Source organism: Delphinapterus leucas, chromosome 12, assembly GCF_059928025.1.
Source record: "Delphinapterus leucas isolate spDelLeu-1000000601 "Yukka" chromosome 12, BTC_Dleu_Yukka2, whole genome shotgun sequence".
Classification (NCBI taxonomy): Eukaryota; Metazoa; Chordata; class Mammalia; order Artiodactyla; family Monodontidae; genus Delphinapterus; species Delphinapterus leucas.
In genome coordinates, this window is record NC_143140.1 from 17,008,801 (window position 1) to 17,026,961 (window position 18,161).

The following is an 18,161-nucleotide window of genomic DNA, read 5'->3' on the forward strand; positions in this document are numbered from 1 at the left end:
TTGGGTTACGTAGTGTTTGGGCATCTAAGCGTTCTATACATTTCTGGGAGATTGACAATAGCCATACTTTGCCCACAATTTCTTCTGCTTGTTAATGTCGAAGGATATTGCTAGCATGCCCAAGCATCCTTGCCTTAATTTCTAGCACGGGTTCTCTGCTTTAGTCATGCAACTTCATCTCTGTGGCATGTCTTCCTCTTTCCTGCCCGCCCCCCTGCATTTTCCCCCTACTCTCCTCCCACATCTACAATGTGTTGCCGCTTCTCACTGCTGTTCTGTACCCACTGCAGGTGGCAAGAATGGATTCCTTTCAAGACCCGCTTTGAAACTAAGGTGTCTTTCCTGAGGAATCTCACCCATGCCGTTGTGCTTATCCCTGTGTTTATATTCTGTTTTCAAGGCTTTGTCTTTTGAGTCACGGCCCGGTGTCTCCTTAGCCAAGTCAGTTCCCTGTAAGGCAGGGGTAGGCCCACTGTTTGTGCTGTGCCTGCAGTAGTGTTAACGAAATGGGAGTAGGGAGGGATTGTAATTAACCTTATTACCTGAAAATGCCATAATCTCTTTAAGCACTATGTCTAGAGAGTAAACTTTCTTATTTTCCTTTTTTTTTAATCTTTATTTTTTTTGCGGTACGCGGGCCTCTCACTGTTGTGGCCTCTCCCGTTGCGGAGCACAGGCTCCGGACGTGCAGGCCCAGCGGCCGTGGCTCACGGGCCCAGCCGCTCCGCGGCACGTGGGATCTTCCCGGACCGCGGCAAGAACCCATGTCCCCTGCATCGGCAGGTGGACTCTCAACCACTGCGCCACCAGGGAAGCCCTAATTTTACTTTTTAATCTTTTCAACATGGTCCAGTGTAAAGAGCAAAAGTCAGGAGACCCACATTCAATGTCCAGGTCCTCCACTTACCAGCAAATAACTTAATTGCAGTTTACTCATCTGTCAGGTAGGAAATATTTTGAGAAACAGATGAGAAAATAAATGGGAAAACAATTCATAAAATCTAAGACCCAGAGAAATGGGATTCTTGATGAGCCTGGCAACTTTGACACATTTTATGAAAGTTTACAACCGACATGTGTTTCAGGACTAGTGTCTGAGTCATACTTTTCTTGGAATAATTTTAGCAGAGGCTCTCAATGAATGTAATAACATTTCATCCTGTTTGCCTCAGGCTTTTCTGATGGGACTAGTGTCCCAGGATGACTTAGATGAGTCAGGCTGGTGGCAGTACCATGGCATGAAATAACCTTTTTGGGTACACCCTTACCACTCAGCTTTGACAAATGAGAGAATTTAATGTTAGTGGGAGTTTAATGTTAGAAATGGAACTGAAGAATGCCATTTCCCCACATGTCTTGAGGTAGGTGGAGAAAGCATAGGAAAGAAACTAGGTTTTTCCTGACACCCTTTCACCCTCTCCTTGGCTGAACCTTTCTGTCTTATTTTTCTCTAGTTTCAGGCCTCATAGATTTATCTGCACTTAGAGCAACATTTTACTGGGGAGCAATTTATTATACAAGACCTTTGATGATTTTTTCTTCCAGGTTAAGGTAATCATTGAGAAAAGTGACGTGTTTGATATTCTAATGGCTTCGAATGAAATAAATGTCACAGGGCACCAGCAGACAGTTCTGGTTCCCAGTGAGGATGGGGCAACTGTTCTTTTCCCGGTCAGGCCAACACATCTGGGGGAAATGCCCATCACAGTCACAGCTGTTTCACCTGCTGCTTCCGATGCTGTCACCCAGAGGATTTTAGTGAAGGTAAATACTTGAAGTCTAAATAAATAGAATGGAAATATATAATTGAAAAGGAAACAGAAGGTGGTTTTTCTCTTGGTTAAATTTGTTTTCAAGACTGACTAGGTCATCTTTTCCACCCTCCTGGTAATGCCTAATGGTTTTCTCATCTGAATGTAAAAATATATCACGTATGTTTTTAAAGGTAATTGCCAACATCTTCTTTAAATTTATAGTACGACTATAAGGCAAGTTACATTTACAGCCTGTGTGACATTGGGATCCTATTAAATCATGCCAAGTTGATACGTAGAGTTTGAATTTTGGAATTCCTCAGTACAGGTAGAAGAGATTTGGTAGGTTTTTTCAGAGAAGACAGTATGCACAAAAAGACAACTCAGCACAGTAGATAAGCACTTGCGTTCCGGAGTAAGACAGCTCTGGGTTTCATCCCACCTTTGTCAAGGGTGCCTTTGCACAAGGTACTTAACCTCTGTCTTTGGATAATAAAAGGACCTACCTCAGAGGGTTTCTCATGGCCTTTTCATCTTGTCCTTTATCATTTCCATTGCCATTCTATGAAATGTTTTGACTAATTTAATGAGAAAGGAAACATTTGTTAACAGATTTGAAGCAATAATCAAGACACTGTAGGTACTTACCTAACCATATACAGGCCAGGTGATTGACTTATTATCTGCATGTAGTTCTCTGTAAGGACCATGTTAATTGTGTTCCTTTTTATCAACAGGCTGAAGGAATAGAAAAATCATATTCACAATCCGTCTTATTAGACTTGACTGACAGCAAGCTACAAACTCCCCTGAAAACTTTGAGTTTCTCCTTTCCTCCTCATATAGTGAGTGGTAGTGAGAGAGTTCAGATCACCGCAGTTGGTAAGAACAGATCGTATCACCGTCGCTACTGGTTTATTTGTATATGATACTATATATTTTTCATTTATTTGTAGGTATATTTTCTTTTCTTAATTACTTTTTAAAGTTGAAGTATCGTTGGTTTACATTGTTTCAGGTATACAGCGAAGTGATTCAGTTATACATATAGGTATATATATTCTCTTTCAGATTCTTTTCTGAAAGAGAGTAGTTTATTACAAAATAGTTTATAGTTTATTACAAGATATTGAATATAGTTCCCTGTGCTATAATTAGGTCCTTATTTAGGTGCATTTTCTTATTTAATCCTAATGAGAAGAAGTTGCGAAAAGTTTTTAGTTGGTGCCAACCACTGATTACTGTGGGAAGGCAAGTGAGATGTGCGTCCTGGACCAGTTCTTCTGTCTTCAAGGTGCACGTGAATCACCTGGGGAGCTTGTGTGAAGGCAGATTCTGGCTTGGTAGGCCTGGGGTGGGGCCTTGGATTCTGCATTTCTAACAAGCTCCCAGGTGATGCCGATGCTGCTGTTGTGCAGACCACTCTTTTGAGTAGCCAGACCACACTGTCGTATGGTTGTTCTGCCTCTGTGGCTCTCGACCACTGGTGAATATCCCTTCCGTGGAGCTTTGGAAATACACAAATATCTGGGATCCACTCTCGAGCTACTCAGTCAGAATCTCTTGGGCTGTGGCTAGGGCATGTATGTTTTGAAAAGGTTCCACGAGTGCTTCTGGTAACCAGAGGTTGAGGGCCACTGCCTCTAGCAGTTCCCTGTGCAGACACAAGTACCCTTTACAGTTTGAAGCTACTCACTGACTAAGTCACCCTCTCCTAGTCACCTTCTGGTAACCCCAAAGTCCTTTCAACTATTAGACAGAGCTTCCACACAAATGGTTTATTTATGTGGTTGTGCTTTGCAAATAACTGAAAGAAATATTTAGATGAATGACATCTAAATATCGGGTTGGCCAAAAGGTTCGTTAGGGTTTCTCTATAAGATGTTATGAAACTTTTTGGCCAACCCAATAGTTTAGATCTTTGAGGTGTCAGGACCTAAGGCACTTTTTCAGAGGTTCTTTTAAATCTCCCTTGCAAGTGTAATGCTTTTTATTACAACCTCAAACAACCAGTTCCTCTAGAGAGGACGTTTTTTGGGAGACTTAGATATAATTCTTAAAAAGAATTAAATAAGCTTTCTATTTAGGGGAATACATTCTGCCTAAGAATCTCCCACAGTGCCAGGACCGGGGCACGAACCCGCGTCCCCTGCATCGGCAGGCGGACTCCCAACCACTGCGCCACCAGGGAAGCCCCTCAAGTGTTATTTTTATATGGTATTTATATATTTAAAAAAAACCTATTTGGTAGCCCAGATGTGTGAATATTAGCTTGCTTCTTTGGATTTTGAGAGTCTAAGTTGATGTTCACTTTGAATATTAAAAACATAACCTACAGTAGTAATAAAAATAAAAAACATAACCCGCAGTGGTATTTATTTCTCTGTGTTAATATCTAAAGTTTGAGACATCATACGCTAGCATGGCTGCAGCCTAGCCACCTGAAGATCTTCCTCTCTTTTTTGGATTCATCTTTTTGGGAGCAGATTTTTACTAGGTATTTGGGCTTGGAATGGTGTAAGTTTCTAAAATAAACCACATTGACGAATATTCTTCCCTCTACAGTTCAACCATAGTGAGGTCAGAATTAGAACTCAGCCTTTACATTTCTAAATTCTTACTTATTTTCTTGAGTTATGGTGTTAGACTGTGGTTAGAGGAATGTGGGTAAGCGTGTGTTTTGTTTCACTTTATATTACTAACTTTGAAGGATATTTTTAACCCTTTTGATCCTGAGATTTATTGAAATGCTTATCCTTGTTAGTTCTACTTTGTTGTTGACAAATAGAGCACATTGAAAAATACCACAACCCTGCCCTGAAAAGCATCATTTCTCAAGAATTTGTAGTGTATTAGTAAGGAAATCAAAATAAAGTTCTATTTATGTGAAGAATATTAATAATAAAACATTTCTTTCCCATGTAAGAACGATGGTTTCCTAATGCAATTCCTGACATTTTTGTTCCGAAATTTTATTTTAAACTTGGTTTTTGCTTATCTGTACTGTATCTTTGAGCTAAGAGTCTCCTAATTTGTCACATAATCTACAAGTTCAGTACCACTGTATTGTCATTTATTTGACCAGTCTTCCTAAAAGCTTGATGTAAAGTTTCTATAAATACTATGCTCCACGCAGTGGAATAGTAATATTGCTTCAGATGCTTTCTGCTCTCAGAGGACACCTCTCTGCCACCAGGAGGTACAGTTACTGAGGATTTGCTGAATGTAATGAATATCTTGTGCTTTCAGGAGATATTCTTGGTTCTTCCATCAGTGGCTTAGCCTCACTGATTCGAATGCCTTATGGCTGTGGCGAACAGAACATGATAAATTTTGCTCCAAATATTTACGTTTTGGATTACCTGACTAAAAAGAAACAACTGACTGAGAATTTAAAAGAAAAAGCCCTTTCATTTATGAGGCAAGGTAAGCATTTTAGAAACATACTTTTATTTGTAAAAATACATTTATTCTTTTCTTTTTTTTTTTTTCGGTCAGAGTTGACTCTAGACCGTATTTCAACATAGACAGATTTTGTCTTTGCTCTGTGATTGTGGCACTAGATGGTGTGGCATGTGCTAGATGTGTGAGCAGTGGGACGTTGTCGCCACTCGTCCTCAGCTCAGGGCTCACTGATTGCTGCTAAGATGTTTAAGAATTTTGTTCCTGGAGGGGTTTGTATTTTCCTAAGGGATTGGAAATTTAAAGCCACTTAAAGATCTGAAGGAATGAGTATTCATTCCACATTTCTAGAGCATCTCTTAGGGTCAGGGTCACTTCCAGTGCTGAGGAAGCAGGAAGTCAGGCCTTTCCTCCCAGAGAAGTCCCTGTTCAGTGGAGAAAGTCCACTGGTAAACACACGAGGCTTCCTGTGGTGGGGACCTTCTCAGCGCGTTTAACATTTCAAGTAGTTGGGGGGTTAGGAGAGAAGGGTGTGTATGGGGGCCCCTGCTGGCCACTCGGGAAACGCCACACCGGTGAGGACTCTGCCCTGGCTCCTGGAGAGGCTGATACTGTTTGCAGACGCCAGGCTCTGTGTCTACAAGTTGCTAATAACAACAGATAACATCGGTGGCTGCTTACTGTGAGGCAGGCAATGTTCTAAGCACCTCCCATAATATCTCACTTACTGGTCGCAATCAGTATATGCTTATCATCCTCCTATTTTTACAGATGAAGCAACTCAGGCACAGAAAAGGTACCTAACTTGCTAGGGTCACATAGCAAGTGATGGCAGAGCTGGGATTTGAACTCACTCTCTGGCCCCAGAGTCCATGCTCTATCTGTGTCCATACTTCGGAGAAAATGGACAGTTGTGAGGCATTTTTAATAATAATAATGTAGACTTGATTTCCTCGAATACTCCAAAAGCCAGCCACCCAAAGTCACAGTTTGGAAGCTTTGTGCTTCCATTAGGGGACCTCTAGCAAGATCTCTGTGTGGCTGAGTTTATCATTCTGCACAGTCTGGGGTACCTGCTCTCCATCAAACTGATAAAGATTAGAACGGTTCAGGCAATATAATAGGAAAATGCTTGTTCAGTATAATCTACAAATCGAATCAACACCTTCCACCCTAACTTTTAATTTTGTTTTATTTATTTATTTTTACAACGAATGGGTTAAATGCCAATAGAGGCAAGCTGTTAGTGGTTTGGCTAACTTTTCCACAGTTAAGAATGAGAAGACTTAGTAAAGACATTATTTTAACGTGGGCTTTTTTTCTAGGTTCCCTCATTATCCTAAACTAAATTCTATGTAATAATGATAATAACTAACCCTATTGTTGTACAAATGTTTTCATTTAATTCTCACAAAAACCCTTGGAGCTAGGTGTGCTGTTATTATTTCCCTTTTGCAGGTGAGGAAACTGAGGCACAGGGAGGCTAAATAACTTACCCATGGTTCCCCTGGTGGTCTGACTCTGTAGTCCATGCTCAGAACGCCACGAGATAGCGTTACTTTGCAACGTTCTTAGGTTGTTGGAAGCAATAGGGGAGGATGTAGGAGGAGTCGGAATTGGGCCAAGATGCTTCAGTGTGACCAAGGTGCAAGAGGTCTCAATGGGTGTTCTGATAAAATAGTAAGAGAGGACCATGGGTCCTGTAGGGAAGGAGAAACCAGACGTTAGAATCTGGGTGTCAGGTTAGACCAGAGGGAGCTGTAAGATGTTGGGTCCAAGGGGCTGAGCTGCAGTCAGTGTCCTGAGTGCCCCCTGGGCTAGGCTGGCAGACAAGGGCTGAGTGCAAGTAAGGGAGCTGTGAGTCAGGACTCGCCTGCTGTGTGGGAGGCCAGTGTTGGGATCAGGGCTGGGTGTGACCCGAGTTCTGCTGTGTAGGAGATAGTGGTATAGTTTCCCTCGGATTAGAGCCAGGCCCTGCAGGCATTTATGACATCTCAGGCCCAGGTCCTTAAGTCCTCTAGGAAATTCTCAAAGATCTAGCAATCAGTACTTTCTATACTGAGATGCCCATTAAAAATTATTCGTGTGTTTGTGAATCGGTCATTTATTTTTCAGTTTAGCTATTAATTTATTTAAAGAGAATGGTAAAAAATCAGATGTTTTATCATATTCGTAGAAAACATACGTTATTAATTTTTCAAGAAAAATGGTACTTATATACTAAGATACTTCCCCTGTGATTTCCAGGTACTCATGTCTTCATATAATGCATCTTTGCATGTCCTCTTCCTGGAATGGTCTTCATGAACTGTGAACTATGCTTGCTTGATAAAATCTACCGATTATTAAAGCGAATCAGTCATATTTTAAGTATGTAAATACAAGAGCTGCTTTTTCCAGGTTTGGTTATAATTAAGTTTAAGCAGTGGTACCAGGGGCTCTGTTTGGTATGGTGTGTGCCACGCTAAAATCAGGTGAGATCTTTGCACACTGCCATATATTTAAAGAGATGAGTAAAAAATATTTTCACAGTTTAATTCAGCACCTTTTTAAGACAAGATTCTGACTTGTATTTGAAATTTAGGTTGGCTAGTTTCAGGTAGGGAGTATGTAGGACCTAGACTGGTGCTTTATAACTTGATGCACATCCTTTGGGATATTTTAATAAAATAAAGTAAAATATTTTAGAAAATGCCATTGATTGCATATTTTATATGCTTTATGAACTATATTGTTGGCTAATCAAATATCAATGCTTTAAAGAGACAGAATAAATTTTATAGTTTGAACCGTTTAAGGAACAATAATTCATGCCTTAAAAATAATTTGAGTTTCTGTCCTAGACACTTTGCTCTGGGTTAGTAGATGCCCTAAAAAATGAACAGTCCAAATCCTCAGTATCTGTTTTCTTTAAAAGGAGCGCTGGTCCCCCGGCCCATCCTGGCGAGGTAGGTGCCACAGTGCAATTTCAAAGCAGCCCTGCATTGCTTGGGAGCCTTCGTCACATTTGCTGGTTGTTAGAAGGCACAGGGCAGCCAGAGGGCAGAAAAAGCTTTGTGGCAGAATGAAGAGCACTGCAGCCGTGAGGTGGGCGATTCCCACCAGGGGAGAGGTAGAGCCGTGGTTACAGCACCGGCGGTGGAGACCATGAAGCCTGGGCTCTGAACCCTGCCTCCTGCTCTGGGCTGGTTTCCCCAGCCTCTTCTTTCCACCCATAAGACATGGGTAAATAAGTAGCCACTTCTTAGGGCTGTTTTGAAGACTAAATGAGGTATTTTAATGCATAGTAAACGCCCAGGAACTGTCAGCTGTAATATAGTTAGTGGCATCTAACTAGGGAGATAGGGTCTAAAGTCAGCAAGTAAATTCTGTCCATTCTATCTCTAAAAACAAGTGTGACACTTCCCCACTCTCTCCATCCCAGGCTGATGGATCTACCCTGACCTGCCATTGCTGGCCTGGCTACTGCAGCAGCTTCCTAAATAGACCCTTTGCCGATATACTCACCCTCCTTCAATATAGTCTCTGCATATTTTATAATAAAAGGGATCTTTTGATAATGTCAGAATCATCACATCACTTCCTTAAATTCTCCAGTGGGTTCCTTGCCTGGGCCTGCAAAGCCCTGAGTGAATGCCAGGCCCCATCTGTCACCTCACCTGAAGCCGCCCCCTCAGGGCTCTGTCAGCCTGCGTCTGGCGTGCTCTCAGCTCCATGGCGCTGAGGGCCTTTCCACCTGTCCTGCTTGCTGGATACTCTCCCCCCAGATCTTCCCAGGGCTGGTTCCTTCTCATCATCCAGGTGGTGTTTTCCTCAAAGTGGCCTTCCCTGACCTTTTAGCAGCTCTCACTTAAATTATTCCATCGTATATTCCTCACCACACTTAACAGTATTTAAAATGTTCTTGTTTTTCTGTTATCTGACTGTCTCCTGCCCTAGAAGGTAAGCGCCCTGACAGAGGGGACTGTGTTGAATCCCTTCTCCATGGGATCACCATATGGGCCCCTCAGTAAGTGAAGAATGGGTGAATGCATTCGTATCAATATTAACTTCTTTGGGCTGTAGGTTGATCGTCCTAATGTGGAGATCGGGTCTAGAAGATCTCTCCTCTGTTTCCACGATGCATGGTTTTTTCTCTAAACACCAAAGTTTCTCCCTGGCTTTGGCACGTTTTCATGAGCTAGGAAATGTGACCTGAGGTTTCAACGTGTTACCTTTTGAGCTGGTGAAATGGCTGATGGGAATCAGTCCAATGAGCTCCTCAAAATGTATCTTTTCACATGCGGGACTAAATTATATTTCAAAGTAGTGGACAAAAACTTCTCAGTGTAATGATTTTCATTATGAAATCAGTGTCTCATTTCAGAGACTCTGTTTTTTCTTTTGCTATCACATTTGCCAAAGTTTTTTTTTTTTCAAATATACTGTAATTGTTTTTATTTTTTAAGGAATTAAAGTGGCTTTGGCACAAGTCATGATTTATATTACTTAAATGTCAGTTGTGAACAGCACATGGTTTTCCTTAAATCATGCTTGGCCCAGGAGCCCAGTAACCTAACTTACTGTTTTTCTGGTCAAAACAATAGCTACATCATTGAATGAAGTGTCTTTCACCGTCAAAAAGAAAAATAGAACCGTAACATGGAAACTGTTTTTGACAAGGACTGGAAATCCCAGACCTGTTACCTGGAGATTTTAAACCACTTGTTTTTCTCAAATATTTAAATTGCAGTGCATGTGGCTCAGTTTTTCAAGTGAGACTCAGACCAAACTTAGCTGAAAACACATTATATTTTCTCTATTGGAATAAAAACAGGAAAAAAGTAGGTTTCAGAATTCTGATGCTGCATTTGGCCATCACAAGAATGGCTAGAGGCAATAGTGAAGATGCTAAAAGAGAAAACGTTGGTGAAGTCCTCACTTTCCATTCATGTCAGAGGGAGTAAGGAAGTTGATAACAAACACTCTTCTTTTAGTACAGAGAATATTTTTATCAGCTTTTAACCAGAGAAAGTGACTGGGCAGCCAATTTTACTTAATTTATTTGTATGCAATTTTGACACTTGTGGTAAACTAAGTCAAATTATGTTTAGAATGTTAGTTTTCTATGTGTTTCTATGAGTGCTACTTGCCCCTTTATTATGATAAATTGTAAATATTTTCCATTCATGGCTATTTCAAAGAAAATTCACCACCCACTAAGTATGTATCTTGTCCGACTCTTTATAAACAACATTTCATGAATCATTATTTTAAATTTTAGAAGTGTCTGTTAATTCTGATTATGCTGTTACTTTGTAACTCAGGAGCTATTCATAAGACTATGAACTTGAAGGCAGTACTCTAATTTCCTCATAAACTTTTGGAGAAAACCATCTTTTTGCCTATCTCATCTATCATGATGCAGCCGAGGGTTCTCTAATGATGCATGTCTGGCTTAAGACAAGGAAGGACACCTCACAGGAGACCTACTTGGTTTGGGTTCCCTCCTGTTTTGCCTAGGGAGCAGAGCTGGAGGTTTGGATTTTCAGTTTCATCTAAACCAGCTCAGGAAATGTACTCCATACCTGGAGACTGTGTCTGCAAGTCCCCTTCTCTGGGCTCGTTGCTCCTGATGGAAGAACTGTGCTAATTGTTGATATTAATGGCAACTCTTGGAGGGCAGCCACCTGAAGGGTAATTTCCATAAACACTGATCTCATCTCCATGATCTCATCTCTCTGAAGGTTTTACAATAACTCATACTTGGAACTGCCATTGTTGATATGATTCAGGGCCTTGGAGGCACTTGGTCCTCACCTGAGGTTGGTCCATCTTCCCACAGAAGTACCTCCTCTAGTGATGGGGGGACCTGGAGCTTCCCTCACCTCCCGTCCCCTCCCCTCCCCTCCCCTCCCCTCCTCTCCCCTCCCCTTCCCTTCCCTTCCTCCTATATCAGATTGAGTTCACACGTCAGCTCTGCTACCTGGTAGATTTACTCCTGAATTGGAAATTGAGGGAGAATGTCTTGGCCTCTTTTGCTCACTTCCTTTGTGAATATTAGAAAATTACTCTGCTTCTCTGTGATCCTTGACCAGCTCTGACAAAGGAAGAGATGATATGTTCAGTTTTCTTCAAGGTTAACTAAAACATGTTAGAGTGAACTAAGGTTGTGTTAATAGTGCCTGTCATTGAATTTTTTCCATTCTTGTTTATTTTACTTTTTGAATATGTAAAACATTAACATGCTTCCAAAAGTCAAACTTATTCTAAAAGGTGTATGCAAAGGGGTATCTTTCCCTCTCGGATCCCTTCTCCCTACCCTCTGGGGGTAACGTTCTGCGTTACTTTCTTGTTTAGCTTCTCTCTCTCTCTCTTTCTTTTTCTCTCTTAGCAGAAATTAACGTATGTTTTTTTATTTTCTCTTTTTCTTACACAAAGGGTAGTACACTATGTGTGCTATTTTAGACTTTGCCTTTTTCACTTAACAGTATATTCAGGAAATTGCTCTTCATCAGTTCAGAGAGAGTCCTCATTCTTTTCCACAGCTGCATAGTACTCCATTGTACACATGTACCACAGTTTATTCAACCCGTCTCCAATTTGGTGGCATTTAGGTAGTTTGCAATGTTTTTGCAATTACAAATAACGCTGCAATCAGTAGTCTTCTGCATATATATTTTTGTGTTGTTGGAGGTATATCTTCAGATATATCCTTAGAAGAAGTAGGATTACTGGGTCAAAAGGTATAGACATTCTACTGCACAGGAGTTGTACCATTTGGAATTCCCTCTAGCAATGGATGAGTACTGGTTTCCTTACAGCCTCCCCAACAGGATGAATGGTCAAGCTTTTGAATCTTTGCTAAAGTGATGGGTAAGAAATGGTATCTCAATATGTAGTTTTCATTTGCATTTCACCTATTATGAAGTTGAACATTTCTTCCTGTCTTAAGGTCTGTCTTTCTCTCTTTGTTTTTTGTGAAATGTCTGTACTTGTCTTTTGTCCATTTTTTCTCTATAGGAGTTTTTATCTTTTCCTCTAAATTAAAAAAATTCTTTATATAATCTGTATGTGAAGATATATAGTATTAATGTATAAAAACATATACATAGACTTGTATAGTATTAATGTTAGGAGGATTAGCCATTTATCCATCTTATATGTTGCAAATATTTTCCTTTAATTTGTCATCTGTTTTTCAACTTTGTTTATAGTGTTTTGCCATGGAAAGGTTTGAAACAATTTTTTTGTAGTCAGTTATCTTTTCTTAAAAGTTTGGTGGTTAGAAAGTCTTTTTCTACACCTGAGTTACGGAGTGATATCTGTTGTTTACTGAGAGAATGTAAAAGGTACTGTGTGAAGAACTTTTCATATATTAATCATTGAAAGGGCTCTATGAATTAGTAGGAAGCAGCAGCTTTGGAGACAGATTGACCTTGGCTAATGCCTAATTTCAGTTCCTATGAGCTGTGTGACCTTGCACGTGATATATTCCAAGTTCAGTTCTCTTCATCTCTAAAAAGCAGACAGCCTCTACATCATAGAGTTGTGGAATTACCTGAGTCAATACCCGAAAAGGGCTTTGACCAGTTCCTGACACCTAGTCACAGTTGGATAAAAGTTGGCTGGTTAGTTACCATGCTGTAATATTTCAGTTTTAAACTTAAAGAGTATAACCTAACGCTCCCTTCTTCAAATTAAGAAAACTCTCTCATCACTTAAATGCTGTTTACATCTCTTTTACCATAGGTCTTAAAGATCACCGTGAAACAGTGTCTTGTTTTTTTATGCATTTTGTCTTACTGTAGCTTAAATCAGATACTCAGATCTGGCTGGGGTTTCTTGTGGAAAGGCTCAATGAGAAAAGTTTGGGACCTGGCAAGAGCAAATTCACGAATTTTAAATGACTAATACTCATATTTTCTTAGTCAAATATGAATAATTAATTATAGTTATTGATGCTTCTAAAATGTGGTATTCATAAAGTAAAATGTTTTTGTTACTAGAGTTTATTGGGGATTGAATTCAACATTTCACCAGTGAGTATGTTTGCCAGGCACTACATGGCCATGCTGCTGGGTTCATTTTGTGTGCCCTCCCCTCCTGTAGTAGAATCCTGTAGTTTTCAGGAAGAATTCTTGGTTATCAGAGGATCACTGATAAAGCCTTGAGTTGGAAATGTTTCTGGCTTCTGCTTCTGCTTACTTTTTATTGATAAATTATGGCTAATATCATTTTTAGCGAGTTGGTTTGTTGGGCTTGTCTGGTGACTCTTTCAGTGTTTGGCCTATGATTTCTCAGTCACTGGACTTTGAGACCTGCACGCATTGCTTTGCAAATATGAAACATCTGCCTCTATTTGCAACCATTTATTTGCAAATATGAAACATCTGCTTTTATTAAAGCAGATCTGTGAGCCATAAGCCCTCCCCAATTTAGTTCTATACTGAGACTTCATTACCACCAACATGGTCTTTTTATTTAGTGAGAACTTAGAGTTGACGTTTGGGCGGACAGGTCAGTTTGGGGGTTTACCTCAGTTGGTCATGACCAAAAAATTCTAGAGCCACTGTGTTAGATTATTTAGCAATTTTCTCCCTTCTGCTGGTGGTCTAAGAGTAGAAAGTATTTTTACTTCTCGTTTTAGCTTTAAATTTTAATTATGATACTGTAGCTAGTATTTTTCTTAGGTAGCAAACAATTTTAGATGACTAAGCATTGAAACCATTGTAGTTTACACTACAGAGTTAAATACTCCGCTTTTTAATTTACTTGCTTTTGAATGGATAGAATTGTTGTCTGTGTGATGGTATTCTTCTGACTTTATTCCAGTTTGGGGCTATCGCGGTTCTTATTTTATGCATTCTACTTGAAAAGTCCTGATGTTCTTAATCTCCCACAGCACATGATATAGAAAATATTCAACGTTAGTTGATTTCATGTCTTCTTTCCCATTCTCTGCCCATGTTTCCTCAATATGAAGTCATGATTAGAAACTTCCATTCATTGCAACTTGATTACGTTGATTATCTGTCTATTTTGGTGTCTTCAGGTTACCAGAGAGAACTTCTCTATCAGAGGGAAGATGGCTCTTTCAGTGCTTTTGGGAATGATGACCCTTCTGGGAGCACTTGGTAAGTGTTTTTGCTAATGGAACAAATCCATGTCACCGAATGGGCTCTAACTAGGTCACGATGGCCATGAAATTGACAGATGTGTCTCTGTATCAGCTTGGAGGCTGCTTTTTCCATAGCCTGGCTTTAAAAGAGATTCTCCTTTTTAAATATGGTTTTAAAACACTAGTACATCAGACGTTTTTATTTAGAAAAGATAAGTCATAAATCCCCCTCTTTTTTGGTGGGAAAAGCAGCAATAAAATATGATGGTGCAGCTGGTAAGAAAAATTGGTTAGAAATATGGAGTATTGTGACATAGGTCTTTTTTTTTTTTTTTTTTGCCGTACACGGGCCTCTCACTGCTGTGGCCTCTCCCGTTGCGGAGCACAGGCTCCGGACGCGCAGGCTCAGCGGCCATGGCTCACGGGCCCAGCCACTCCGCGGCATGTGGGATCTTCCCGGACCCGGGCACGAACCCGCGTCCCCTACATCGGCAGGTGGACTCTGAACCACTGCGCCACCAGGGAAGCCCGACATAGGTCTTTTTTTAATCGGACACAATCAACACTAATTTTGTATTAATACAGTCAATGTGGTTTCTTGTTTTTTTTTTTTTTTTGAAGATGTTGGGGATAGGAGTTTATTAATTTATTTATTTTTGCTGTGTTGGGTCTTCATTTCTGTGCGAGGGCTTTCTCTAGTTGCGGCGAGCGGGAGCCACTCTTCATTGCGGTGCGCGGGCCTCTCATTATCACGGCCTCTCTTGTTGCAGAGCACAGGCTCCAGACGCACAGGCTCAGTAGCTGACGCGCAGGCTCAGCGGCCGTGGCTCACGGACCCAGTTGCTCCGCGGCATATGGGATCCTCCCAGACCAGGGCTCGAACCCGTGTCCCCTGCATTAGCAGGCAGATTCTCAACCACTGCGCCACCAGGGAAGCCCCAATGTAGTTTCTTTAAGGTTATTTTTTGTGAAAAAACAGTGATGAGGTTAAGTAATGAACCTCCAGAGTTTCCTCCAGAATGAAATCTCCACATGGCTGATTTTGGATGATTACTCTCTCCTTGTATTATCTTCAGTTCATTTTTCGCTCAGAAAAAGATTGGCTAATTGTGTCAGTAGGGTTAGATAAGGTGTGCCGTGGTAACAACCCTCTAAATCTCAGTGGTTTATTAACAAAGGTTGTGCTCATGCTGCACTTCCACTGTGGCTCAGCAGGGGGCTCTGCAGTCTTTGTTTCAGCCACCAACTCACCCTGAGCCTCTAGGCTTGCTGCAGCCTGGGGACAGAGGGCTGGAGTATCTAGCAGTGGCAGTTAGAAGCTTCAGCCCGGTATAAGATTTCTTATCACTTTACCATGACGGGAGCTGGCCCCATGGCCATGCCTAACTTCAAGTGGGCAAGGAAGTGAATTCTTCTGCGTACCCAAAGTGAAAGAGAACTGCATCATATTGAATATTAGTAATGTTTGCCACACTAAATCTTTTATAGGATGAAACAGATCTGCTTCATATTTTCTTTTGGCACGAGTCAGGATGTAGATCCATAAATAGAAAGGTTTCAGTGTTTTATTGCCTGATGTTCTTTTCACCTCAGTATTTAATGTTCTGTAGCAGACATTGACATACTTTTTCTTTAAAGGGTCAGATAGTAAATATGTTAGGCATTGCAGGCCCCATAGAGGCTCTGTTGCATATTTTCCCTTTTTCCCTCCACCCTTTCTTTCTTTCTTTCTTTTTTTAAAAAAATAAATGTATTTATTTATTTTTGGCTGCGTTGGGTCTTCGTTGCTGCACGCGGGCTTTCTCTAGTTGTGGCGAGCTGGGGCTACTCTTCGTTGCGGTGCGCGGGCTTCTCATTGCAGTGGCTTCTCTTGTTGCGGAGCATGGGCTCTAGGCGTGTGGGCTTCAGTAGTTGTGGCACACGGGCTCAGTAGTTGTGGCTCATGGGCTCTAGAGCGCAGGCTCAGTAGCTGTGGCTCACGGGCTTAGTTGCTCTGCGGCATGTGGGATCTTCCTGCGCCAGGGATCGAACCCATGTCCCTTGCATTGGCAAGCAGATTCTTAACCACTGCACCACTGGGGAAGTCCCCACCCTCACTATTTTTCTCTGTTTAAAAACTGTTCTTAGGTGGAGGTTGGGGGCTGTGCAGTGGGGAGAGGCACATATAAACAGACTGTGGGCTGTGTTTGGCACAGACAGATTTGGCCTACAGGCTGTAATTTGCTGATTCCTGTCCTATAGGAGAGAAAATATCCAGTTCTTCTACTCAAAAGCACGACAGTTTGATTGTGAACTAAACATACTTCATCCACTGCTTTAGGGTTGAGCTAAGTGTGTGATGAGATCTTCCTTGGTAAATACCCGGAACAGTCCAAAGATGAATAACCTTGGACAGTTTATTTAACTCTCTCTGAGTTTCGAATTCTCAACCTTTAAAATCAAGAGGCGGGATTAGATGATTTCCAAGTTCTTACCAACTCTGCTCTTTTGTGAGTTGACCTGGAATTTCCCAGCCACACCCAAGGGGAAGCCGTGCCCACTGGCCCAGCTGAGTTGTTCACTTTGTTGTCTCTTTGCCGTCTTTCTTCCTTTTGTTCTATCTTCAGTGATTGGCCCTTTGGTGAATCTTCTGATGGGGGAAAAGGGTTGTTATTGCTGGTGTTTTATTGCTCAGTGTAATTTGGAGGACTGTATAAAGTGTATTTTATGTAATTTTTCCCCCCTTTTCACCAAGGTTGTCAGCTTTTGTTTTAAGATGTTTCCTCGAAGCTGATCCTTACATAGATATTGACCAGAATGTGTTACACAGAGCATATACTTGGCTCAAAGGACATCAAAAATCCAATGGTGAATTTTGGGAGCCAGGAAGAGTGATCCACAGCGAGCTTCAAGGTGGCAATAAAAGTCCAGTAACCCTTACGGCTTATATTGTGACTTCTCTCCTGGGATATAAAAAGTATCAGGTATTTAATCTTTAATAAATAATGGGTGGAAAATCACAAGGAAGGTAGGTGTTGATGGGTCAAATACATGTCTGGAAACTTAAAGGATTTTGCAATATTCCATCACATCTGAAGTCTCGAATTTGAGTACTCTTCTGCTTTGCATCTGTGGCCACATCCCAAGAGCTGAGAATATATACTTTCCCCTCAATTTAGAGCTTCAACACCTGAGGTCATATAAGAGAGGTATCTTTCTCAGGCTATATTTTATGCCCTCATCTTAGTTCGTGATAGCCAATGGGAAAAACACTAGCAAAAGCTGCACTTCTTATTTTTTATTCCCTCTACGGGGTGCCTGTTTGCTTGTAGAACCTGAAAAGCAATGTTATTTTTAAAATACATGGCAGATCATTAAACGTCAGTGATCAGGGGTGATTCCCATTGCCTAGGACAAAGGCGGTGCTTAATAGACACTGAAATGGTTTTTGAATGAATGTTTGAAAATACTTTTTATTTAAATATGTTGGTGACAGGTTATTCTGAATAGTAAAATATATATTTTTTCTTTCCAGCCTAATAGTGATGTGCAGGAGTCTATCAACTTTTTGGAGTCCGAATTCGATAGAGGAATTTCAGACAATTACACCCTGGCTCTTGTAACTTATGCTCTGTCATCTGTGAGAAGCCCTAAAGCCAAGGACGCTTTGAATATGCTGACTTGGAGAGCAGAACAAGAAGGTAACGTGTGCAACCCGTTCTGCGTTATGAAATGTGTAAATGGTATGAGAAAGTTTTCTACACCAGGTGCGAAGTTGATTACATTTATGTCTTCTGAATGGGATGAAAATGAGATGCAAGTAAGATCAGGAAGGGTTGACATGGCCATTCTGCTGCTACTCTCCCCAAGAGTTTTCTAGAGAACTTGGGGCCTTGGGTTTTTCCTTCTTTTAGATATGTTCTGCC

The 18,161-nt window shown here is 41.0% G+C and overlaps 1 protein-coding gene across 3 annotated transcripts in view; it reads left to right on the plus strand.

Moving 5' to 3' along the window:
* Positions 1 to 18,161, plus strand: part of CD109 (CD109 molecule) — a 113,549-nt gene that overhangs the window by 80,702 nt on the left and 14,686 nt on the right. For all 3 annotated transcript variants that reach the window (XM_022590370.3, XM_089921744.1, XM_022590371.2), the window contains 6 exons: positions 1,546 to 1,764; positions 2,492 to 2,636; positions 5,004 to 5,180; positions 14,191 to 14,272; positions 16,991 to 17,219; positions 17,771 to 17,936. In XM_022590370.3, coding sequence (XP_022446078.1) covers positions 1,546 to 1,764; positions 2,492 to 2,636; positions 5,004 to 5,180; positions 14,191 to 14,272; positions 16,991 to 17,219; positions 17,771 to 17,936 — 1,018 coding nt within the window. The remainder of the gene's footprint in view (positions 1 to 1,545; positions 1,765 to 2,491; positions 2,637 to 5,003; positions 5,181 to 14,190; positions 14,273 to 16,990; positions 17,220 to 17,770; positions 17,937 to 18,161) is intronic.